At 46.3% G+C, this 26913-nt stretch overlaps 1 protein-coding gene, 4 non-coding genes and 2 pseudogenes across 5 annotated transcripts; 2 read left to right on the forward strand and 5 right to left on the reverse strand.

The window, feature by feature from the left end:
* Positions 1-1067: 1067 nt before the first annotated feature.
* trnal-uaa (transfer RNA leucine (anticodon UAA)) lies at positions 1068-1150 on the reverse strand. Its single transcript has one exon. It is a non-coding gene; the product is annotated as a tRNA-Leu (tRNA).
* A 1582-nt stretch (positions 1151-2732) lies between these two features.
* LOC144483566 (histone H2A-like) lies at positions 2733-3143 on the reverse strand. Its single transcript, XM_078202199.1, has one exon. It carries the CDS (start codon positions 3141-3143, stop codon positions 2733-2735), a length of 411 nt encoding a protein of 136 aa, XP_078058325.1.
* Positions 3144-13553: 10410 nt separating this feature from the next.
* LOC144483567 (histone H2B pseudogene) lies at positions 13554-13940 on the forward strand (annotated as a pseudogene).
* Positions 13941-14305: 365 nt separating this feature from the next.
* LOC144483568 (uncharacterized) lies at positions 14306-26471 on the reverse strand (annotated as a pseudogene).
* On the reverse strand, positions 19150-19221 carry trnam-cau (transfer RNA methionine (anticodon CAU)). Its single transcript has one exon. It is a non-coding gene; the product is annotated as a tRNA-Met (tRNA).
* trnaw-cca (transfer RNA tryptophan (anticodon CCA)) lies at positions 20574-20645 on the reverse strand. Its single transcript has one exon. It is a non-coding gene; the product is annotated as a tRNA-Trp (tRNA).
* Positions 20992-21073, forward strand: trnas-gcu (transfer RNA serine (anticodon GCU)). The gene has a single exon. It is a non-coding gene; the product is annotated as a tRNA-Ser (tRNA).
* Positions 26472-26913: the final 442 nt, after the last annotated feature.

The raw sequence follows: 26913 nt of genomic DNA on the forward strand, positions 1-26913 counted from the left end.
ATACAATTGGTGTGTGTGTGATTGATTTCATATCACTCAGACTCAGCTCCTGTGAGTGAGTGCAGTAAACAGCCTGTACTTTTCAGCTGTTGATGCTGAACATGTGATTCAGAACTATTCTCTTATTTATCAGTCTTTGGTATTCAGTGTGAACATGGGACTAATTAAATAACCTTCAATCTTTGGGACAAGTTATCTATTTGGATTAATTCCAAATAACTTTCCAACACAGAAATAGGCCACTGATGCAGTAGGTTTGAAGCAAATAATGTGAGTGAGTTTCGGCCCAGCAATAAATCTCTGATACTGTGAACACAATTGTGAAAGATAATGTATCCTTCAATCTGATACTGGATTGCTATGCAAGTTTCACTCAGATTGTTCACATTGATTTGATCTGTGACAGTCTGATTCTGAGTAAGAATTTTGACATGAGTGTAAAATGGAGCTCAGTCTGGAATTGGTACAGTGTCTTCCATCCGGCTCAGTGTGAGTGAGGATTAGTTTATAATTTATGGTTCAGTTCATAGTCATCAAACTGATATTGTAACTTTTAGTTTCATAATCTGGGTGAGTTTTCAACTGGAACCTGAGTTTGTATCTCAGGTCATACTCGCTTTCAGAATATCTCAATCTGAGATTGTCCTTCAGATTTGTATCTAATGTATTTGTGAGAACTCACCATGGCGATTAGTACTGCCAGTTCCAAACCCCTGATGTGGGTGATATGACTGGTATTTAACTGGAATCTCAAAGTACATTATTAAGGTTAATTGTGTAACATTTACCCAAAAAACCATTTTACGGTTTTATCAGATACTTAATTTGGAGCTCAGGCTGCTCTATTGTGGGATTGACACAGTGATGATCTGATAATGGTTTGGACTGGGATTTATGGATCACCCTTTCAGCGGTATTGAGATTGATTTGATTTCTTATTGTGACAAGAAATAATTACTATGCTGTGAAAACTCTGGTTTCTTGCGCACTCTACAGACCGAGCATACCGTTCGCAGAGTATATAGGGGAGAAGGAAAGGGTGCAGAACGTAGTGTTAAAAATCCTTCTACCAGGAGTGGGGTTCGAACCCACGCGGACATATGTCCATTGGATCTTAAGTCCAACGCCTTAACCACTCGGCCATCCTGGTACGAAAACTAGATGTGATTGGGACACATTCCTGCTGTTTGATTGCTGGATTGAAAATGTGCCTTTGGAATCATTTCTGTTCTCGGAGACTGTGGAATTGTGAGAAGGAGCTGGGACATTCTTCCCTGTAACTCCTGTGGAGGAAATATCTGGTTTCTTCAAATATTTATCTGTGGAAACAAAGTACATTTAATATCTCAAATACAGATTCCGTCAGTTTAATCTCTATTAATAACCAGTGTGAGCGGTTTGTGAGGCTGCAGCCAGACTCCAGCTCTGATTGGTCACTCTCATGTCAATCCAATTCTTCACCAATCGGAGAGCAAGGGAGAAGAAATGGGAGGTTTTGATTGGTTCACATTTTCAAACTGGAAAAACCCGCCAATTTCAGTGCAGGAAAAATACAAAATAACGGAACGCCTGAATGTTCAGGAAACTATTTCAATCTCAAACTTTATAATCTGTTTATTGTATTTTCCCTCACAGAATCCTGGCGCTATTTTAGGAACAGTTTGAATTTCTCAATCTCTTATCTGTAACCCGCGGTAATCAGACCCCGTTCAGCAATTTAAAACGGAGCAAATCTCACCTCAGTGGAAAAGCAGAAACATAGAGATCACCAACCAGCCCCTTCACACAGACTTCACAGGGACAGAGGGAAACGGCTGATTTCTGATCCTATCCCCTGAAAGCGGCCGGGAATGTTACAATGGAAGGTGTGGAGAGAATTCCTGACTCAATCCCCCCGGTGGAACAGGCAGCTTTGTGTCCTGAGAGTAGCGAGGGCAGGGGGGAGGCAGATCTTAAAGCGCTGCAATGGACTCAGGCGCTGCTTGTGCGCAGATCTCGCTGATTCCGTCCTCTGGGAAAACTGCGGAATAAACAGATCAGCCCGCGAATAACCTCTTCATTCCCGCCTTTACTCTGCTCCGGGAGCAGTGCCCAGATAACTCGAGTGAAAAAAAAAACCTTATTCTGAAACTGAATATAGTTATCATTAAATGTAAATAATTACGTCCTGATATTATGCTGGGCCTCATTGTCCGTCACAAATCCCAGACTGGGTTTAAAATCTGCTCTCAGTTCAGTTTGATTGTTCCTTCAATCTGAGTGTGTGTGTGAGGGGCGGGTATGAAGTCCCATTCACAGCATTCCGGAACGGGACAAATCTCTATCCTCCAGAAAGAGATTTCTCATTCACTCAATAAGGGAAAAGATGGCGCAGATTTTTCAGATTGTGGGTGGCTCTTAAAAGAGCCGTTGAGTTCGGGGTGCTTTTCAGCCATCAATCTTTGATGCTGTTTCTCACTCTGGGGCAATTGTGTACCTGTATTTAAATAATTACCTCAGACATGGTGCTGGAAATGATATTTCCTACATATGTAAAATGTTCTCCAATAAATAGCATAAATTTACATGCATTAAAACACGTATGTCAATAATGTGCACAGGGCGAACTACGGATTGATAAAGCAAAGCGAGAAACAGCTCTACTGTGAATAGCAGTCCAGTGTCTGACGGTTAGACAACAGATCACCCTTTTACAGATAAAGTGAGTGGCTCTGAAAAGAGCCTTTGGGTTATCAGATTAAAGAATGGCCGCTTCGCTTGCTCTTGGACGAGGCCGCAGACGTTTTCTTGGGCAGCAGCACGGCCTGGATATTAGGCAGCACCCCGCCCTGTGCGATGGTCACTCCTCCCAGCAACTTGTTGAGCTCCTCGTCGTTGCTGACGGCCAGCTGCAGGTGTCTGGGGATGATGCGGGTCTTCTTGTTGTCCCGGGCCGCGTTCCCGGCCAGCTCCAGGATTTCAGCGGTCAGATACTCGAGCACAGCAGCCAGATAGACCGGGGCTCCGGCACCCACACGCTCAGCATAGTTGCCCTTTCTCAGGTGCCTGTGAACACGGCCCACCGGGAACTGCAGTCCAGCCAGGGAGGAGCGAGACTTGGCCTTGGCCCGAGCTTTCCCGCCGCCCTTTCCTCTTCCAGACATCTGCACAATCTCACAAACACTTTCACAAAGAATGCTGAAACCCACTCCCTTTCGCTTCTCTTATAGCTCCGGGAGGAATGGAGGTGCGGACATTGCTGATTGGTCACTTTGTTGCTACCTCTCAGCATCTTGTTCATATGGCCAATCAGAAATCTGCTTAACTCACCAATCCGGAGAGCCCACGGAGTGAGGGCGGAAAATAACGGCGCCAAAATCTCAGATTCCAACCGATTTCATTTCAAACTGTAAAAGCACTCCGCTTTCTTCACACAGCCCAAAGATATGCGGGTTGGGTGGATTGGCTATGCTAAATTGCCCCAGTATGAGAGGGATATCAGGGTAAATATGTAGGGTTAGGGGGATGGGTGAGGGATTGTTGTAGGTGCAGACTCGATGGGCCAAATGGCCCCCTGTACTGCAGGGATTCTGAGACATTTGCTCCATTCGCTCTCTCTCTCTCAAGCCTGGGAAAGGGGCCGAATATCAACGCGTCTGAGATCTAAACCCAGAGGGTCAGGAACCAGTTAATTAATTTTAAACATTAATAAGACCCAATGATCCACCGGGCGATTGACTTACATTACTCCGTGTCTATCATTGATAACCTGAAAAACAACAATTATCATTGTTCCAGACGCTGCGTCGTAAAATATTAATTGAAACTAAATGGATGAGACAGCCTCTCCCGCACCAGCGCATTCTCTCTGCTGCTAATCCCACATCACTCTATCAGACTGCTGATACTGTTCATACATTTCCCCTTCCTCACCAGCACCAACTGCTCTGGTTTACTTCCGCCCATCACCGGGAGCTGGCAGTGCAGAATATCTGGGCTCAGACAGGGGATAATGCGAGCTCTGCTGTGCGTGTTAAAGGGGAATATGTTTGATAAGCAGCAGCCACAAATTGTGCAAATGGTATGCAATTTATAGCTCTGTGAATGGTAACATTTGGATACATAACCTGGTAATTAATTACTGCAGTTTGTAGGAACAGATTTGTCATTGCATCTTTCAGTTTGACTCATTGAGATTTTTGGATTGGTTTACAAAATGTGTCAATGCCTATATTCTGAGGTAATTGATTGCAATTTTTTTCAGAACAAAGAACAATACAGCACAGGAACAGGCCCTTCGGCCCTCCAAGCCTGCGCCGCTCCCTGGTCCAAACTAGACCATTCTTTTGCATCCCTCCATTACCACTCCGTTCATGTGGCTATCTAGATAAGTCTTAAACGTTCCCACTGTGTCCGCCTCCACCACCTTGCCCGGCAGCACATTCCAGGCCCCCACCACCCTCTGTGTAAAATACGTCCTTCTGATATCCATGTTAAAACTACCCCCCCTCACCTTGAACCTATGACCCCTCGTGAACGTCACCACTGACCTGGGAAAAAGCTTCCCACCGTTCACCCTATCTTTGCCTTTCATAATTTTATACGCCTCTATTAGGTCACCCCTCATCTTCCGTCTTTCCAGTGAGAACAACCCCAGTTTACCCAATCTCTCCTCATAACTAAGCCCTTCCATACCAGGCAACATCCTGGTAAACCTCCTCTGCACTCTCTCTAAAGCCTCCACGTCCTTCTGGTAATGTGGCGACCAGAACTGGGTGCAGTATTCCAAATGTGGCCGAACCAACGTTCTATACAACTGCAACATCAGACCCCAACTTTTATACTCTATGCCCCGTCCTATAAAGGCAAGCATGCCATATGCCTTATTCACTACCTTCTCCACCTGTGCCATCACCTTCAAGGATCTGTGGACTTGCACACCCAGGTCCCTCTGCGTATCTACACCCTTTATGGTTCTGCCATTTATCGTATAGCTCCCCCCTACGTTAGTTCTACCAAAATGCATCACTTCGCATTTATCTGGATTGAACTCCATCTGCCATTTCTTTGCCCAAATTTCCAGCCTATCTATATTCTTCTGTAGCCTCTGACAATGTTCCTCACTATCTGCAAGTCCAACCATTTTCGTGTCGTCCGCAAACTTACTGATCACCCCAGTTACACCTTCTTCCAGATCATTTATATAAATCACGAACAGCAGAGGTCCCAACACAGAGCCCTGCGGAACACCACTAGTCATGATGTGGAGATGCCGGCGTTGGACTGGGGTAAGCACAGTAAGAAGTCTCACAACACCAGGTTAAAGTCCAACAGGTTTATTTGGTGGCAAATACCATAAGCTTTCGGAGCAGAGCTCCTTCGTCAGATGGAGTGGATATCTGTTCTCAAACAGGGCACAGACACAGAAATCAAATTACAGAATACTGATTAGAATGCAAATCTCTACAGCCAGCCAGGTCTTAAATGTACAGACAATGTGGGTGGACAGAACAGAACAACATAAGAACAGGATATGGTGCTCGACTCATCGATCAACAGTTCCGACGCGCCACAGTGAAAAACCGCACCGACCTCCTCAGAAGACGGGACACGGTGGACAGAGTACCCTTCGTCGTCCAGTACTTCCCCGGAGCGGAGAAGCTACGGCATCTACTCCAGAGCCTTCAACATGTCATTGATGAAGACGAACATCTCACCAAGGCCATCCCCACACCCCCACTTCTTGCCTTCAAACAACCACGCAACCTCAAACAGACCATTGTCCGCAGCAAACTACCCAGCCTTCAGGAGAACAGTGACCACGACACCACACAACCCTGCCACAGCAACCTCTGCAAGACGTGCCGGATCATCGACACGGATGCCATCATCTCACATGAGAACACCATCTACCAGGTACACGGTACCTACTCTTGCAACTCGGCCAACGTTGTCTACCTGATACGCTGCAAGAAAGGATGTCCCGAGGCATGGTACATTGGGGAAACCATGCAGACGCTACGACAACGGATGAATGAACACCGCTCGACAATCACCAGGCGAGACTGTTCTCTTCCTGTGGGGGAGCACTTCAGCAGTCACGGGCATTCAGCTTTGGATCTTCAGGTAAGCGTTCTCCAAGGCGGCCGTTACGACACACGACAGCGCAGAGTTGCTGAGCAGAAACTGATAGCCAAGTTCCGCACACATGAGGACGGCCTAAACCGGGATGTTGGATTTATGTCACATTATCAGTAACCCCCACAGCTTGCCTCCTGGACTTGCAGAATTCCACAAGCTGTTCTGTCTGGAGACAATACACATCTCTTTAACCTGTGTTGAATGCTCCCTCCACCCACATTGTCTGTACACTTAAGACCTGGCTGGCTGTAGAGATTTGCATTCTAATCAGTATTCTGTAATTTGATTTCTGTGTCTGTGCCCTGTTTGAGAACAGATATCCACTCCATCTGACGAAGGAGTTCTGCTCCGAAAGCTTATGGTATTTGCTACCAAATAAACCTGTTGGACTTTAACCTGGTGTTGTGAGACTTCTTACTGTGAACACCACTAGTTACAGGCATCCAGCCGGAAAAAGACCCTTCCACTTCCCCCCTCTGTCTTCTGTGACCAAGCCAGTTCTTCACCCATCTAGCCACCTCCCCCTTTATCCCATGAGATCCAACCTTTTGCACAAACCTACCATGAGGGACTTTGTCAAACGCTTTACGAAAGTCCATATAGACTGTTTTAGTCTCACAACATCATTTTTTTGTCTATTCTGGCTATGAATTCTTATTCAATTTGTGACCAACATGACACAATGTTTTATATCTGTGAGTGGGTGTGTTTTGTTAAAATCCTGTGATTGATGTATCTACCTGTCAGCCAAATATAATATTGAGAAGTTTGCATTTGACACAAAGCTCAACACAAATGTGTGTTGGGAGAAAGATACAAAGTAGCTTCAGGAGGATTTGGACAGAAGTAATGAGATGTTCCGAACATTGCAGATGGAATATCATGTGGAATGTGTGAGATTTTCCATTTTCGCAGAAGGAACAGATGTTCAGAGTATTTCTTCAATGCTAAGAGATTAGAAAGTGCCGATGTACAAACGGACATGTGTATCCTCATTAATAAGTCACTGCAGGCAAACAAGGAAATGAAGCAGATAATTTGGAAGGTTAATGGTGCGTTGGTCTTTATTGCAAGAGGATCTGAGTACAGGAGTAGTGAAGCCTTGGTTTAGTTGTATAGCAGTGTTATTAGATTGCATCTGGAATACTGTGTGCAGTTTCGGTCCCCTCACCTTACGAAGAATATTATTGCCTCAGAGGGAGTGCAATGACCGTTCAGCAGATTTGTTCCAGGAATGGTGGGACTGTCTTATGAAGAAATCCTGGGGAAACAGGGCCTGTAGTTCACTGAAAACAACAAAGTATTTAAAAGGGTATACATGGTAGATGCAGGCGAGATGTTTCCCCTGGTTGGGAGTCTAGACACAATTTTAAAATAAGGGCAAATCCTCTTTGAACCGAGATCTGCATTTTTCTTTACTCAGCGTTGTGAACCTTTGGAATTCTGTAGCTCAGAGGGCTGTGGAAGTTCACACACAGAGTAAACATTCATGTAGACATTGACAGATTTCTAAATCTCAATGTCAAAAAGGGAAATTGGGGATAGAGAGTGGGAAGGGCTTTCATGCGGATGGTCAGCCATAATCAGATTGAATTGTGGTGCAGGCTCAATGGGCTGAATGGTCAACTCCTGATCCTATGTCCTACATTGGTGGGGAAGGAAATAAATAAAAGCCTCTTTTCCTGTTCAACTCTTGGATTGAAAAGTTGTCTCTTACCTTGCAAACAGTGTGGGGCTGAATACTTCTCTTTGTGACAGTGAACCCAATGAGTTGGCAGTATCTCTGTGCTATGTGAATGATACTGAAACTGCTTTGTGCTGGAACTGGCTTGATGAAATTGTGCTTGTGCCGAGGAATCATCTGAGACCTTCAAATATCTGCCTGTAAAAAGAAAAATAACTAACTGAACTGAGGAACAGATGAAATAAAAGGTACAAAAGTTGTCGATATAACTTCACAAATAACAATTATTTAGGAACCTGGGTAAAAGGAAAACCATCAGCACAAACAATATTTGAGAGCACTTCAGTAATACACCAAACTGCTTTTGCTCACTGGGTGTTTGGGGCGAGTTTAAAACAATTTTGTGACATTCAGAAACAGCCCAATCCATGCACTGCTGATTGAGTTGAGCTGTGCGAAGCAGCAGTAGCTTTTGCACGGGTCAGATATCTATTTCCTGCTCCCACTTGAAACAAATATTGAAAAATAAACAAGTAGCCACTTTTTAAACCCTCTCCTTCCCACTCCAAACCTGCTGCCTACAGTAGATCTTGTTTGTACAGTTACTGTATTGTGCAGTTACATTTCCGCTGTTCATTGTACAATAATAATAACAAACATTGGGAGATGGGAACTAAATGAGGCACCTTCTCGGCGGTTTGGGAGTGAAAACAGCAACGATGTTGAATAATGAGTTCGTGCCATTGTGTTCCCCGGCCTTGTGGTGGCGGCTCCTGGGGCTCAGGCGTGCTGCGTACGGGAGTTGGGGGTGTGGGGTTGTGGGTCGCCGTGGTCCCAGGGGCACCTGTGGGTGCCAGGTCTCGAATAGAGACAGTGTCCTCTCGCCCGTCGGGGTACACCACATAGGCGTATTGGGGGTTGGCGTGGAGGAGCCGGACCTTTCGACCAGGGGGTCCGACTTATGGGTCCTCACGTGCTTCAGGAGCAGGAGAGGGCCTGGGGACATCAGCCACGATGGTAGTGAGGTCCCCAAGGAGGACTTCCTGTGGAAAACAAACATTCTTTCGTGAGGGCTAGCATTGGTAGCTGTGCAAAGGAGTGATCTAATCGAGTGTAGTGCATCAGGGAGGACCTCTTGCCAGCGGTTGACTGGAAGACCTTTAGACCTCAGAGCTAGTAAAACGGGCTTCCAGACTGTCGCGTTCTCCCTCTCTGGGGTTGTAGCTGGTGGTCCTACTCGAGGCTATGCCTTTGGAGAGCAGGTCCTGTCGCAGCTCATCACTCATAAAGGAAGATCCCCGGTCGCTATGGATATAGCTAGGGAAACTGAACAGGGTGGAGAGGCTGTGCAGGGCCCTGACGACCGTGGTCGAGGTCATATCCGGGCAGGGAATAGCGAACGGGAAACGTGAATATTCGTCAATGACGTTGAGGAAGTATATGTTGCGGTCAGAAGAGGGGAGGGGGCCTTTGAAGTCAACACTTACTTCCCCGGGACAGGGCATCTGGGGGTTCATTGAGCTTCCCGGGCCGGTATAAGATGCCATAATTGTAGGTGGAAAGCTCGATTCTCCACCTCAATATTTTATCATTTTTGATCTTGCCCCACTGCGTGTTGTTAAACATGAATGCAACTGACCGTTGGTCCATGAGTAGGGTGAATCGTTTACCAGCTAAGTAGTGGCGCCAGTGCCGTACAGCTTCCACTATGGCTTGGGCCTCCTCCACGACAGAGGAGTGTCAAATTTCAGGGCCTTCGAGGGTTCGTGAGAAGAAAGCCACGGTTCTGCCCGCCTGGTTAAGGTTGGCGGCTAGGGCGAAGCCAGACGCATCGCTGTCCGCCTGGAACGGGATGGATTCATCTACAGCGTGCATCGTGGCCTACGCGATGTCTGCTTTGATGCGGTCGAAGGCCAGGCGGGCCTCTGCTGTCAGGGGCAAAGAGGTGGATTTGATGATCGGACGGGCTTTATCCGCATAATTGGGGACCCACTGGGCGTAATACGAGAAGAAGTCCAGGCATCTCCTCAGTGCTTTGAGGCTGGTGGGGAGGGGAAGTTCCAGGAGGGGATGCATGCGGTCGGGATCGGGACTGATGACCCCGTTTTCCACAACACAACCAAGGATGGCGAGGCGTCGTGTGCGGAATACGCACTTCTCCTTATTATAGGTCAGATTTAGGAGTGTGGCGGTGTGGAGGAATTTGTGGAGGTTGGCGTCGTGGTCCTACTAATCATGGCTGCAGATGGTGATGTTATCCAGGTACGGGAAGGTGCCTGCAACTCGTTCTGGTCTACCATTCGGTCCATCTCATGCTGGAAAACTGAGACCCCATTGGTGATGCAGAAGGGGACCCTAAGAAAGTGATAGAGGTGGCCATCCGCCTCGAAGGCAGTATATTGGCGGTCTTCCTGGCGGATAGGGAGCTGGTGGTATGCAGATTTTAAGTCGATGGTGGAGAACACCCGATACTGCACAATCTGATTAAGCATGTCAGATATGCGGGGAAGGGGGTACGCATCCAGCTGCATGTAGCGGTTAGTGGTCTGACTGTAGTCAATGACCATGCAATGTTTCTCCCCAGTCTTAACAAGTACTACTTGGGCTCTCCAGGGGCTGGGACTGGCCTCGATGATCCCCTCACCTAGGAGCCGTTGTACTTTGGACCTGATAAAAGCTCTGTCTCCAGCACTGTACCATGTGGTCTTGGTGGTGATGGGCTTGCAGTCAGGGGTGAGATTTTCAAACAGTGAGGGAGGGGCGACTTTAAGTGTGGAGAGGCTGCAGGTGGTGCACGGTGGGCGATCTAAGAACTGGTGATTGCAAACAGAGAGCGGGCGAAAAGGCCCATTATACTCCATGATGACACTCTTAAGGTGGCACAGGAAATCTAGCCCCAGGAGTACGGCAGCGCAGAGTTGTGGCAGCACGAGGAGCCTGAAGTTTTTGTACACTGTGCCCCGTACAGTCAGGGACGCCACGCAGTACCCGAGGACATCCACCGAGTGGGACTTTGAAGCCATGGAAATCGTTTGCTTCACTGGCAGTACTGAAAGGGCATAGCAATTCACTGTGTTAGGGTGAATAAAGCTCTCCGTACTCCCACAATCAAATAAACAGTTTGTAGTGCGACCGTTTACCTCGATGCCTATCATGGACCTGGTGAGTTGGTGAGGCCTGGATTGGTCCAGCGTAACCGAAGCCACCGTTGGATTTTGCGACGTGGCTGACAACCTCCAAGATGGTGGCCCGCACGACTCACACACGGCTGAAGGCATCCAAGATGGCGGCCCGCACGGCTCACACGCGGCTACCGGCGCCCAGGTTGGCGGCCCCCACGGGTCCCACGCGGTGCTACTGGGCTTGGAGGTCGACATCACCCTGCATGCCTTCACGTAATGGCCCTTCTTTCCACACCCGGAGCAGATCGCATCCTTCGCCGGGCAGCGTTGTAGGGGGTGCTTCCCCAGGCCGCAGAAGTAGCACTTCGGGCCTCCAGAGACTGCCACAACGGTCGGGTCATTGGTGGGACGTGGCGTGGCGTAGGCCTGCGGCCCTCCCGAGTACAGAGGTGGCGGCAACTGCGGCGTCCACGATGCGCCTCCGTGGTCGGGGGTGTAGGCCTCGAGATTACGGAAGGCCACCTCTAACGAGTCAGCAAGTGCTACAGTTTTTTGTAGATCCAGCCCACCCTGTTCCAGCAGTCGTTGTCGGATATAGGTTGACCTGATACCCGTGACATAGGCATCTCTGATTAAGTCCTCAGTGTTTTGGGCGGCTGTTACGGCCTTGCAGTTGCAGGCCCTGCCAAGTGCCCGCAACGCACGCAGGAATTGGTCAGCCGATTCTCCTGGCTGTTGCCTGCGAGTAGCCAGAAGATGGCTGGCGTAGATTACATTAGTCTGTTTGTTGCACTGGCCTTTTAAAAGTTCGATCGCATCCTCGTAAATTTCAGCGTCTCTAATCATCAAGAATACTTGATCGCTTACCCGGGCGTGGAGCACGTGTAGCTTGTCGGTTTCGGTCCGGACGACGGAGGCGGAGAGGAAAGTTTTCAAACATCGCAGCCAGTGATCGAAGCTGTTAGAGGCTCCTACGGCTTGAGGATCCAATTCTAATCTATCGGGTTTTAGTATCTGCTCCATCCCAAAACTTTTTGTGAATAAAATTGATGCACTATCAATCAAGCAAAGACTAGTTTGTATGCAAGAACAAATAGGCTTTTATCAAAAGACTTGGAGCACACCTATGCTGATGAACTGGTCCAGAGACTGAGGCAGGGGGTTGGGAGCAGTCACCTTTATACCTGGACCAGGGGGGGGGGGGGGGGAGTCTCAGGCAGGGCCGGCAGGGGCATGCCCAAGCATGTCACACACACACACAGGCAATAAGCTTAACAGTGGTTTACCACAGGTACCAAAGACTGACAGAAACAGAATGAATTCCACACACCCATTCAGCACCAGAGACTGACGGATACAGATTGAGATCCGTGCACCCTTACAGCAGCAGATGTTAACAGGTACACAGTTAAACTCACATTCCCACACAGTACCAGGCACTGACAGTGGATGAGAAGTTCACACTCAGACAAAGAAGCCCAGACTTAAAGAAACCACACAATCAATTTCACACTGACATACAGTGTTGGAGAATGACAGTGACAGGGTGAATCTCTTTTACATACAGTTCCAGAAAGTGACAAGTACAGAATAAGTCCAGCATGGTGTATGTGACACATGCACAGTTAATTCAGCACTGCCTTATATTCCCAGGGAGAGAATCAATACACTCACTCACACGCCTCTCTATCGAACAGATATACAATGAATCCCCAGAAACAGAATGAGTCCAGTATTCAAATATAGAATGAGTCCAACACTCAAATATGGTCACAGCAAGTCAGATACATGATTTCCAAACTCACATAATGTACTCCATACTTACAAACAGTGAATTAATCCCACACAGACACACACTGTATTAGAGAGTGAGTAAATCCCACACTCACACACTGTGTCAGAGAGTGAGTAAATCCCACACTCACACACTGTATCAGAGAGTGAGTAAATCCCACACTCACACTGTATCAGAGAGTGAGTGAATCCCACACTCACACACTGTGTCAGAGAGTGAGTAAATCCCACACTCACACAATGTATCAGAGGGTGAATAAATCCCACACTCACCCACTGTATCAGAGAGTGAGTAAATCTCACACTCACACACTGTATCAGAGAGTGAGTAAATCCCACACTCACACACTGTATCAGAGAGAGTGAGTAAATCCCACACTCACACACTGTATCAGAGAGTGAGTAAATCCCACACTCACACTGTATCAGAGAGTGAGTAAATCCCACACTCACACACATTACCAGAGATTCACAGTTCCGGAAGGAATCCCACACTCCCGCACTGTCCCTCTGTGGAGAAGGGTCCCTCACACCGACAGCCAGGCGACATTTCCGGGTGGATCATTACACACTGAGAAACTGGGGCTGGAGATTCTTTGTAAAATGTATTTCCTGATTGTGGTAAGGAGGCTTGTGATTGGCGGAAACCCCTCAATCTGATTGGTCTGTTTTCATATCCACTCAAATGAATCCCTGATAAGTGACTGTAATAACTTTCAAAATGTCCAATCACAATCATTGCTTTCCCAATTCCTCATTAGCATAGTTCTGTGGGACTGTCTATTTAATCAGCGCTCGGAAGGGGTTTGCTTTATTTCTGTGTGAATTTGAAGATGGTTGATGAGAAGAAACCAACGTCGAAACCAGCTCCCAAGAAGGGAGCGAAGAAAGTGATTAAGAAACCGGGAACAAAGGGCGGCAAGAAGAGGCGAAAGTCGAGGAAGGAGAGTTACTCCATTTACATCTACAAAGTGATGAAGCAGGTTCACCCCGACACCGGCATCTCCTCCAAGGCTATGAGCATCATGAACTCGTTCGTGAACGATATTTTCGAGCGCATCGCGGGTGAGGCTTCCCGCCTGGCCCATTACAACAAGCGCAGGACCATCAGCTCCCGGGAGATCCAGACCGCCGTGCGCCTGCTGCTGCCCGGGGAACTGGCCAATCACGCCGTGTCGGAAGGGACAAAGGCGGTGACCAAGTACACCAACTCCAAGTAAAACTCCCCATGGACTGAAAAACACTCCAAACACAACGGCTCTTTTAAGAGTCACCCACAATCTCTGTGAAAAAGCTGCGCCATCTTTTCCCTTATTGAGTGAATGAGAAATGTCTTTCTGGAGGATAGAGATTTGTCCCGGTGCTGAATGCTGTGAATGGGACTTCATACCCGCCCCTTACACACACTTTCACATTGAAGGGACAATCAAACTGAACTGAGAGCGGATGTTAAATTCTAGTCTGGGATTTATGATGGACAATGAGGAGAAACACCACAGCGGAAGGTAGTTCTTTAGATTTAATGATAACTATATTCACAGTTTCGCAGCAGCAGAATTAAATTCATAATACGATTATTTATTCGTTATTTCGGGTCATCTGGGAGCCGCTCCCGCAACAGAGTAAAGACGGAAATGAAGAGGTTATTTTCGGGCTGATCTGTTTATTCCGCAGTTTTCCCAGAGGACGGAATCAGCCAGATCTGTGCACACACAGGACCCGAGTCCATTGCAGCGCTTTAAGATCTGCCTCCCCCCGGCGCTCCCTATTCTCCGGACACAAACCTGCCTGTTCCACCGGCGGGATCGGGCCGGGGATTCTCTCCGCACTTCCCATTGTAACATTCCCGGCCGCTTTCAGGGGAGAGGATCAGAAATCAGCCGTTTCCCTCTGTCCCTGTGAAGCCTGTGTGAAGGGGTTGGTTGGTGATCTCTATGTTTCTGCTTTTCCACTGAGCTGAGATTTGCTCCGTTTTAAATTGCTGAACGGGGTCTGATTAGCGCTGGTTACAGATAAGAGATTGAGAAATTCAAACTTTTTCTAAAATTGCGCCAGGATTCTGAGGGAAAATACAATAAACAGATTATAAAGTGTGAGATTGAAATAGTTTCCTGAACATTCAGGCGTTCCGTTATTTTGTATTTTTCCTGCAGTGAAATTGGCGGGTTTTTCCAGTTTGAAAATGTGAACCAATCAAAACCTCCCATTTCTTCTCCCTGGATCCCCGATTGGTTAAGAATGTGATTGAAATGAGAGTGACCAATCAGAGCTCGTGTCTGGCTGCAGCCTCACAAACCGCTCACAATGATTATTAATAGAGATTAAACTGACGGAATCTGTATTTGAGATATTGAATGTACTTTGTTTCCACAGACAAATATTTGAATGAACCATAATAAATGTGATATTTCCTCCGCACAAGTTACAGAGAAGACAGTCGCCAGCACCTTCTCACACACAGTCCGTACATTGTCACTGACGGAGCTCATCAGTTCCACAGTCTCAGACAGCAGAAATAATTCCAGAGACGCCTTTTCAAGCCACTGCTCAAACAGCAGCAGAGACAGGTGTTGTGTCCATATCATGCCCAGCTCTCGGACCAGGATGGCCGAGTGGTTGAGGCGTTGGAATAATAGATCCAATGGGTTTGAATCCCACTCCTGCCAAATGGATTTTTAACACTACATTCTGCACCCTCTCCTTTCGTTCTCCCCTATCTACTCCATGAACGGTATGCTTTGTCTGTATAGCGCGCAAGAAACAAGATTTTCACTGCATACCAATACATGTAACAAGAAATAATCAAATCAAACTCAGTACCATCGAGTCATAGAGGTTTACAGCATGGAAATAGGCCCTTCGGCCCAACTTGTCCATGTCACCCTGTTTTAACGGCTAAACTAGTCCCAATTGCCCGCAATTGGCTCAAGTCCCTCGATAGCCACTTACTCATGTAACTGTCTAAACGCTTTTTAAAAGACAAAATTTTATACTCCTCCATGACTACCTCTGGCAGCTTGTTCCAGACACTCACCACCCTCTGTGTGAAAAAAATGCCCCTCGCTTCCCTTTTGTACCGCTGCCCTCTCACCTTAAACCTATGTCCTCTAGTTTTAGACTCCCCTACTTTTGGAAAAATATATTGACTGTCTAACTGACCTGTGCCCCTCATTATTTCCTGGACCTCTAGAAGATCATCCCTCAGCCGACTATGCTCCAGAGAAAGAAATCCCAGTCGATCCAGCCTCTCCTTATAACTCAAACCATCAAGTTCTGGTAGCATCCTAGTAAATCTTTTCTGTGCTTTCTATATTAGGGTGACCAGAACTGTACACAGTATTCCAAATGTGGCCTTACCAATGTCTGATACAACTTCAAAAGACGTCGCAACTCCTGTATTCAATGTTCTGACCAATGAAACCAAGCATGCCGAATGCCTTCTTCACCTCTCTGTCCACCTGTGACTCCACTTTCAATGAGCTGTGAACATGTACCCCTAGATCTTTTTGTTCTCTCCTCTCCCCAACGCCCTACCATTAACTAAGTAGGTCCTGCCCTGATTCAATCTGTGAAAATGCATCACCTTGCATTTATCTAAATTAAACTCCACTGATAGGGGGATCCATAAAGCCCAATCCAAATTGTCATCCACAATCAGTCCAAAGATGTGCGGGTTAGGTTGATTGGCCAGGTTAAAAATTGCCCCTTAGATCCTGAGATGCGTAGGTTAGAGGGATTAGCGGGTATAATATGTGGGGGTAGGGCCTGGGTGGGATTGTGGTCGGTGCAGACTCGATGGGCCGAATGGCCTCCTTCTGCACTGTAGGGTTTCTGTGATCACTGTGTCAATCCCACAATAGTGCAGCCTTACCTCCAAATTAAATATCAGATAAAACTGACAGATGGTTTTCGGTTAAAAATTAGACAATTAACCTTAATAATGCACTCTGAGATTCGAGTTCAATACCAGTCATATCACCCACATCAGGGGTTTAGAAGTTACTTGAGATTTTTCAGTCACGTCTCTCTCTCTCTCTCTCTCTGATAGTCCATTTGTATTCATTACTCAATGTGAGACTGGGATTCTTTCCAAATCTCTCAGTGATACAATTGGTGTGTGTAATGTTTTTCGTGAGGACTCATAGTGAGTCCTCACAAATATATTCAATACAAATCCAAATCTGAAGTACAGATTCTCAGATTGGGATATTCTGAAAGCTCGTCTAACCTGGGATACAACTCAGATTCCATTGAAAACTCACCCAGATTATGAAACTAAAAGTTGCAATATCAATCTGATGACTATGAACTGAAATATAAATTATTAACTCATCCTAAATCCTCACTCACATTGGGCCAGATGGAAGACACTGTCCAATTCCAGGTTGGACTCCATTTTGTATTCATGTCAAAATTCTTATTTGGAATCCGACTGAGTGTCACAGATCAAATCAAGGTGAACAACCTGAGTGAAACTTGCATAGCAATCCAGTATCAGATTGAAGGATACATTATCTTTCACAATTGTGTTCACACTGACAGAGATTTAATGCTGGACCGAAACTCACTCACATTGTCTGTATAAAACCTACTGCATCAGTGGCCTGTTTCTGTGCTGGAAAGTTATTTGGAATTAATCCAAACTTATAAATAGTCCCAGGGACTGAATGTGATTTAATTCATTCCCAAACTAACACGAAATAGCAAAGACTGATAGATAAGAGAATCGTTCTCAATCACGTGTTCAGTGTCAGGAGCTGAAAAATACAGGCTGTTCACTGCATTCACTCACTGGAGCTGTCATGAGTGATACGAAAAACATTACACACACCAATTGTATCACTGAGAGATTTGGAAAGAATCCCAGTCTCACATTGAGTAATGAATACAAATGGACTATCAGAGAGAGAGAGAGACGTGACTGAAAAATCTCAACTGAAACAATCAGTTTAAACAGCAGTATAGACTTGCAAACATAATTAGTTCCGCTGATAGGTACAGCATTAAGCTGATGTTCTACAAACAGTACCAGGGAACATAAAGCATATGTTTCACAAACAGCACCAGGGGACTTAAAGGTATTGATGATTCCAACATTTATATAAAATTATCACAGACATAGAGAGGCATTGGCAGATCTAGAATGATCCCACACTCACACACTTCATGAGTGTGAGACACCCTCAGAAACAACGCCAGACAAATTCAGATACAGAATGGTACCAGATACTGAAACATGTGAATTAATTCTAACACTGATTATGTGACTTGGGCAGCCCATATCTACGGGGATGCAGTGAATCATAGGGACAAATCGTACCGTATACACCACCAGGCAGGTCACTACTGCACAATATGATTCTGCAATGGGACAACGTTGACTAAACAATCCCGATTGTGCTCAGAATTACACTGACAATGGGACCAGAAAAGCAGAGTTTGTTTTTTAAATGATCTCCCAGTTAAGACGGAGATGAGGAGGAACCTTTTTGATCAGTTGTTTTTATTTCATTTTGTGCATTCTTCGGATTCGGGCATTGCTGGTTTGGTCAGGATTTATTGCTCATCTGAACTGCATGCTTCGACTGCTGGCATCAATGTCATGCAGGTACACCCACAATGCTGTTTGGGGGGAGGGGGTGGGGTGGGTGGAATGCAAACTCCCTGGATTCTTATCTGCTGATGCTGAAGGAATGACAATATATTTCAAAGTCCGGATAGTGAGTTGTATGGAGGGAGAATTCCAGGTGGTGTTGTTCTGATATGTCTGCTGCCCTTTTCCTTTCAGGCCATAGTCAAGGTGGGTTTGGAAGGTGCTGTCAAATGAGCCTTTGTGAATTCCTGCAGCGCATCTTTTGGATAGTGCACACTTCTGTCCCTTTTTGTCGGTGTTGGAGGGATTGAATGTTTGTGGATGGAAGCAAATTAAGTCAGATATTTTGTACTGGATGGTGTCAAACGGCCAGTGTTGTTGAAGCTGCATTTACCCAGGCAAGCTATGTCTGGAAACCAGATATTCTAGTTTCCTTCCACAGTCCAAAGATGTGCAGGCTGGGTGGACTGGCCATGCTAGATTGTGCCTGGTGTCGTAAGAAGTGCAGGTTAAGTAGATTAGCGGGGTAGATGTGTGGGGCTGTGGGTAAAGAGCCTGGGTGGGATGCTCTGTCGGAGAGTTGGTGCAGTCTCGATGGGCCCCATGGCCTTCTTCAGCGCCATAGGGATTCTATTTTTGAGTCATTTCTCTGTCATAAATGCCCTGAGATAAAAAGAGAAAACCTGTGTTTGTGGTATTTACAACAGTGAGCATGTTGCAAACTAAATTGCTGATTGCAAGCGAGAGCTGATGAAAATAACTGTAGCCTGTAAAGAAATAGCAGTGATACTTGCGGGGAGCAGCAATTTTGTTTTTACTGATCCTGAAAAGGTAAATAGCAGAGAATGGTTTCGATCCATCGACCTCTGGGTTATGGGCCCAGCACGCTTCCGCTGCGCCACTCTGCTATCTACCAACAAGTTTCTGTTTATTATTGTTGTGCTATAGCAAAGCAAAAAAAATCACTTTCGTATTGCTGTTCAATGACAGCAAATGTGCCCAGCAGCTCCGCCTAGCGGCACAATTCCACTGTCTGAACACCAAGAATGGAACAATAACAGAAATACACACAAAAACAGCGAGAGACTGTCAGGATACACAAGATCACACACAGGCAAAGGAGAATGCACCGACTGATCATTTGTGTGAAGTTTTCCTGAAAAGATCAGCCATGATCTTATTGAATGGCGGAGCAGGCTCGAGGGGACAAATGGACCACTCCTGCTCCAAGTTCTTAAGTTACACAGCAGAGAGTGCAGTTACACTTACATGAAATTAATTTTAAAACAAGGTCTATCTTTGTGTAACAGAAGATCCCTTTTCAAACATAATCAGTTGTTCCATCTCAGTATCTTGTTCGTTTGTTCGGTACCTTCTCTGTCTATCGCTCTGTGTGTGTCCTGATCATCTCTTACTGCTTCTCTGTGTGTCTTTCTCAGTCTGTTTGATTCGGGCTGATGTTAAGTGTTATTGTCCAGCCAGGGTGCGCTTCCCAACACGTGGGTCTTGTTTGAAATACAAATACAATGAATAGTTTCCTCTCACCCACGCAACAGGAATAGACAGGAAGCGGCAATGTTTCGAGGCAGAGTGGCTGGACCCATAACCCAGAGGTCGATGGATCGAAATCATCATCTGCTATCATGTTCTCACTAACATCAAATAGTAACATTCGGCTGCTGCCCAAAGGTAAATCTGGGTTTTCTCGACAGTAAATTTGTTTCATCATCTTGATTTTCATTAACTGGGAACACAGCGCATATGTCCCAGGTTCACAGGAAGTAGTCTCACAACACCAGGTGAAAGTCCAACAGGTTTATTTGGTAGCATGAGCTTTCGGAGAGTTGTCCTTTCATCAAATAACTGTTTAGCTCAGTTGGTTGGATAGCTTATTCAGCCAAAAACAGGGGATCAATTCCTGTGTCGGTTGAGATTCTTCTTAGCCTTGCTCCTCTCCTGAGGTGTGAATCATCCTGTTAAATCACCACCCGTCAGCTCTCTCCTTTGATGACCCATAGAAACATCTAAGTCTGTGGACCTTGCTTTAATTTTACAAGCAATGAACGCCTCACAACTCTGACACATTGGTTCAGATATAAAACTGTGCAAAAACAAAACTGAGCATGCGAACCGGAAGCATCCTAAAATATCATTTCTACCATCGTTTTGAAATTTGTCATTTCGGGAACAATTGCAAACAATCAACTTTACCAAGATACCAATTTTACCCAGATACAAAATCCGACGCAGAAAAGCTTCATGAGCCTGACGTGATTTGAACACGCAACCTTCTGATCTGGAATCAGACGCGCTACCGTTGCGCCACAAGCTCAGACTGCTTGCTGTATTTTACATCCGGGTTATGTTCGGTGAATTCAAAATCAAACTGGGACCAGGAAATGGAACTGTCTCCCTCTTTACTTTCTGTGGTTACACATCGAATGGAAGAGTAGCAGCGAACCGGATTAACAAGAAAGCAGCAACATAGCGTTATCCTGCGGGGGAAATATGTTCTTTGTTACGGGTGTTAAAACACCCTGGTTTGGTGAGAAGTCAAAAGAGAAAACGCTGGAAAATCTCAGCAGGTCTGGCAGCATCCGCAAGGAGAGAAAAGAGCTGACATTTCAAGCCCAGAAATTTCGAGCCCTTTGTCAAAGCTTGGTGAACAGTCATTGCGTGACGAGGTGGCCGAGTGGTTAAGGCGATGGACTGCTAATCCATTGTGCTCTGCACGCGTGGGTTCGAATCCCATCCTCGTTGGTGATGGTTCGTTCAGTGTTTTGAGGTTCACGGAACCAAGATGAAGTTTGAACACACAAGCTTGAGAGAATAGTCCAGAACAATTCTATATTCCCATAATTCTCATCCTCTGAGAAACTCGATCTGACAGTCAATTCAAATCAGGGCACCCGCTTTGGACACGAGTTTGCCACCATGTCAACATGTGGTTTCAGAAGCTCCAAAGCAGACGCCAGTGGCAGATTTTGTCTTTCCAGAATCGGCAGGTCAGCCATGAAAAGTAGTGCTATATTCGCTGGTTTGGCCATGCTAAATAGCCCCTTCGTGTCAGGGGGATTAGCATGGTAAACATATGGGGTCACGGGGATTCATTCTGGGTGGGATTGTTGTCGGTGTCGGCTTGATGGGCCGAATGTCCTCCAAGTTCGAGGCGGCAGTTTCGCTTCTCTGAGAAGATTGACACACCAGTTCCTAATTTCTTCAAATTTTACCCAGAAAGCTGACTCCGATGAGATTCGGACCCACAACCTTTGAACATTTCACAAGACAATGACTAGCAGTCTAACATGCTGGTACCCACTGCCGCAACAGGTCCACAGCAGACGCCATTTCCCTGGCCCTGCACTCAACCCTGGAACACCTAGATAACAAGGACACCTATGTCAGACTCCTATTTATTGACTACAGCTCAGCCTTCAACACCAATATTCCCACGAAACTCATCTCCAAACTCTGTGGCCTGGGCCTCAGCACCTCCCTCTGCGACTGGATCCTGAACTTCCGAACTCACAGACTTACCTCGAATGGACTTTGCATGAAGTTGATCTTTCTCTCCACCCTCGCTATGACTGTAACACTACATTCTGCACTCTCTTGTTTCCTTCTCTATGAATGGTATGCCTTGTCTATATAGTGCACAAGAAACAATACTTTAACAATACTTTTTCACTGTATGTTAACACATATGACAATAATAAATCAAATGAAATCAAATCAAAAATGCCATTCTTTGTGCCACAGAGACATTGCTGCAGCAACTATTCCCCGTTCCCATCTGGCAATTTCTGATGTCGTCGAACAGACAGTTGAAAAGTTCAGCAAATGGGCAGCGATTACATTTCAAAAATACTTTATCATCATTAAAATATTTTGGGACGTCCTATGGTTGTGAAATTCCAGTCGAATTCCGAAAGGACACAGACAGGTTGGTGGAATGGGAGGACATGTGGCAGATGATGAATGAAGTGATTCATTTTGTTGGGAATAACACAAAGCGACAATATAAAATAAAGGATTTAATTCCAAAAGGGGGTGCAAGAACAGCAGGACATATTTGGACATGTGTATATGTCATTGAAGGTGGCAGGTCAGTTTTTAAGTGCCGTTAATAAAACATACTGTATCCTCCAGTTTATAACTGAAAACAAGAAGTTTATACAAATTTACGGCAAAGAAAATGCAGATGTGCTGTTAGATATTTTCAGCCTTGCCCCTCGCCTGAGGTGTAGTAATCCTGAGGCTAAATCAACACCATTAAGCTCTCCCTGTTGAGATGGGGAACAGCGGATGGTCATTTGGGATTATGGTGACTTTACCTTTATATCTGTGCCATATTCAGAATATGTTTTGCATTATCTGCTGATTTTCGAGGATTGGGATCTTTCTGATTCTGTTGGTAGAACTGTGCGTGTGGAAGCAATTTGTTCTGGTGGTCAGCTCCCGGAACAGTAAACTAGTTTGGAATCCATTCTGTATTTGCAAACTCTGGGATTGTAAACGAGTTGATGGATCTCCTCATTCTGAATCTTCAATGCATTTTTTCAGCGTCGCTGACTGGGCTTGCATTTTTTTTTTAATTAATTCATGGGACATGGGTGCCACTGGCTGACCAGTATTTATTGCCCATCTCTAGTTGCCTGCGGGCAATTGAGAGTCAACCACATTGCTGTGGCTCTGGAATCACATGTCGGCCAGGCTGTGTAAAGACGGCAGATTTTGGTCCCGAGAGGACCAGATAGATTAATACAACAATCGACAAAGGTTTCATAGTCATCAGGAGATCCTTAATTCCACATATTTTTTATTGAATTCAAATTCCACTGCCTTGTCAGGATTTGAACCCGGGTCCCCAGAATACGAGCTAAGTTTCAGATTTCAGCGATGATTCCACAAGGCCAAGGTCTCCAAATTTCCTTTGAACTGAGTGGCTTGGTAGGCCACCTCCGAGGGCCTACAACATTGTTGTGGGTCGGGAGTTGATTGTAAGCCAGTCCAGGTAAGAATTCCTTCCCTGAAGAGCATTAGTGCTTCAGTTGTCTTTTTTTACCAAAGTTGATTCAAGGCCATTAATTCCAGATATTTTTATTGATTTTGAATTTCGCCATCTGTCGTGGTGGGAGATGTGTGAGTGTTGGTCTGTGAGAGGTTGTGTGGGTGTGTGTGTGTGTGAGAGAGAGAGAGAGTGATGGAGATTCACTCATTTTCAGTGAATGTGAATTAACCCCTTATATTCATACACGGACACTGTGATCCCCTTGCTGTTGCGAATTCCTAAGAAGTAATTATACCACTGATATCCGTTGTCGTAGCTTCTGCATGGTTTCCCCAATGTGCCATGCCTCGGGACATCCTTTCCTGCAGCGTATCAGGTACCTGCAGATGCTACGACAACGGATGAATGAACACCGCTCGACAATCACCAGGCAAGACTGTTCTCTTCCTGTCGGGGAGCACTTCAGCAGTTACGGGCATTCAGCCTTGGATCTTCAGGTAAGCGTTCTTCACGACACACGACAGTGCAGGGTCGCTGAGCAGAAACTGATAGCCAAGTTCCGCACACATGAGGACGGCCTAAACCGGGATGTTCGATTTATGTCACATTATCAGTAACCCCCACAGCTTTCCCCCTGATCTTGCAGAAGCTTACCAGCTGTTCTGTCTGGAGACAATACACATCTCTTTAACCTGTGTTTAATGTTCCCTCCACCCACATTATCTGTACCTTTAAGACCTGGCTGGCTGTAGAGATTTGCATTCTAATTAGTATTCTGTAACTTGATTTCTGTGTCTCTGTGCACTGTTGGAGAACAGATTTTCACTCCATCTGACGAAGGAGCAGCAAGCTCCGAAAGCTTATGGTATTTGCTACCAAATAAACCTGTTGGACTTTAACCTGGTGTTGTGAGACTTCTTACTGTCCTTTCCCTCTGCCAGACATGATGATTCTTCTCTCAGATCTCTGCACAATATGAGAGGAAATTTTTCAGGCTCCTTTTATACAGCCCGCCCCGACCTGACTGAGAAAGGCGGAGTGAGAGCAGAGAGGGGAGGAGACAGAGTGAAGATTAAACACAGAGCGGGAGGGAGGAGAGAGCCGGACTGACACACACACACAGAACGGCCCCTGATCTTTCAGCTCCACCTCCAGTTTCTCCAACCGCCAATTTCAACCCGTTTATTAACAATGGAAGCGAAACACAGCTCCCCAAACAAACCCGTCACAAACAAGTGTTTCCACAAACCCGCAGCTTTGAAATATGGAATCAAACAGAAAATGCTGCAAATAATCAGCAGCTCCGGCAGCTTTTGTGAAGAGAGAGAGAGAGACAGAGTTAACGTTTCGGGTCGTGACTTTGTTCTTTTGTGTTTTTAAACCTGGTCCCGTAATAATTCCCAGTCAGTAATATTCCGACCTAAACACAGTCGATTCTATAGCAAGAATCTTCCTCCGGAACATCCTCACACACATCTGCTTCTCGCTGTTTGCAAACACTTTATTGAAGCTGTTTGGGGCAATCTCCTGTGTTAAAATTAAGGGAGTCAGGATGGCCGAGCGGTCGAAGGCCGCAGTCTCCTTTGGAGGCGTGGGTTCAAATCCCAGTCCTGACATTGATGTTTGGCTAAGAATTGTCGTCTCACAGCGCCAGGCACCTGGGTTCGATTCCCGGCTGAAGTCACTGTCTGTGTGGAGTTTGAACATTCTCCCTCGGCTTTCTCCGGTTTCCTCCCGCACACCAAAGTGCGTGTTAGGTTGATTGGCCATGCTAAATTGCACCGGAGTGTCGGGGAGTAAGTCCGGTCAATAAATAGGGTCATGGGGATCCGGACTGGGTGGGATTGTGGTCGGTTCAGACTCGATGGGACGATTGGCCTCCTTCTGCACTGCAGGGATTCAGTTAAAAATGAGGCGCGAATGCGGTGTTTAGCCGCCAGTGTTACTGTCTCACACTGAATCTACCAGACATCTTTATTATGAGAGAAAGTGGCGATTGAACAAATGTCAAATTCAAATGAAATTCAGCCTCTGCTGTGTTTTGCTTTAGTCTGAATTTGAAATGATCTCTATTGAGAATGAGCCGGGCCGCGGGACAGGAATCATTTTCTTGCGGGATCAGCTTTTTCCTGAGAGATGTGGGTGGCTCTGAGAAGAGCCTTTGGGTTCAGAGGTTTACAATTTGCTCGGGTTCTTTCACTTCTTTCCTGACGCTTTCTTCGCTTTTGCTGCTTTCACTTTGGGTTTGGTCTTCGATTTAGTCACTTTTTTGACAGACTTTCCGCCCGTCACCTTCTTCACAGGAGACTTTTTCTTCAGGGCTGCTTTCTTCACCGCCTTTTTTGGAGTTGCCGCCTTCTTGCTGCTTGTTTTCTTCACTGTTGATTTCTTCACTGGAGTTTTCTTTGCTGCGGGTTTCTTTGCTGCGAGTTTCTTTGCTGCGGGTTTCTTTGTTGCGAGTTTCTTTGCTGCGGGTTTCTTTGCTGCGAGTTTCTTTGCTGCGAGTTTCTTTGCTGCGGGTTTCTTTGCTGCGGGTTTCTTTGCTGCGAGTTTCTTTGCTGCGGGTTTCTTTGCTGCGGGTTTCTTTGCTGCGAGTTTCTTTGCTGCGAGTTTCTTGGCTGCGGGTTTCTTTGCTGCGGGTTTCTTGGCTGCGGGTTTCTTTGCTGCGAGTTTCTTGACTGCGAGTTTCTTTGCTGCGGGTTTCTTGGCTGCGGGTTTCTTGGCTGCTGCTTTCTTTGTTGTCACCTTCTTGGCCGCTGTTTTCTTTACTAAAGGTTTCTCGGCTGTTGGTTTCTTCATCTTCTTTCCCATTTTCCCCGGGCATTCCTTCTTAGCGAGTTTGAAGGAGCCGGAGGCGCCCTGTCCCTTTGTCTGCACCAGAGACCCTGTCTCCACCTTCCTCTAGATAGTTAACCTGATCTGGGAGCCGCGCTTCCCCACATCCACTCCGCTGCCAGCCAAAGCTTTCTTTATCGCGGCCAGGGACATCCCCTTGCGATCGCTGCAACCCGCCACAACATTGAGGATCTGCTCGCCTAACTTGGGACTGGCTGCCGCAGGTCGGGGAGCCGCCTTCTTCTTCCTGGGAGACTTCACTTGAGCGGGAGCGGCTGGAGGAGCCGTTTCGGCGGCTGCAGTTTCAGTCATATCCGAGAGTGTGTGGAAAATCTGTGTGAGAGTCAGAACTGGATCCGAAATGAACCCAGTGGTGGCGGCACAGAGCAACTTAAAGGCAGAGAGCGGACGGAGCAGAGACAAGCTGCTGTCAGCTCCCGGCTCCTCCAACCTCTCTGTGTTTCTCTCTCCTCACAAACTCTCCCATTGCAATGAAATTCCGCCTCTCCAGAGATCCAGCTCACATCCTTCATGTCTCTGACACACGAATGTTTGCTGTTGAAAAGGTTTCACTCGAACTGAGGACTCCATTTTCCACTGGAACCCGTTTTACTGCTGCACTGATCGCGATAGCTGACATGTTCTCTACTTTTCCACTGAAATCTTGAATTTAGCGAAACATTTGCCTTGAAATCTCACTTTGGGGCTCAGCAGGGGGATTAAGGGAATCTTTGATTGGAAAATTGTTTTATTT

Source organism: Mustelus asterias, unplaced genomic scaffold (assembly GCF_964213995.1).
Source record: "Mustelus asterias unplaced genomic scaffold, sMusAst1.hap1.1 HAP1_SCAFFOLD_76, whole genome shotgun sequence".
Classification (NCBI taxonomy): Eukaryota; Metazoa; Chordata; class Chondrichthyes; order Carcharhiniformes; family Triakidae; genus Mustelus; species Mustelus asterias.

Coding starts and splice junctions, on each gene's coding strand:
- LOC144483566 (XM_078202199.1), bottom strand. CDS start 3,143: ATGTCTGGAAGAGGAAAGGGCGGCGGGAAAGCTCGGGCCAAGGCCAAG.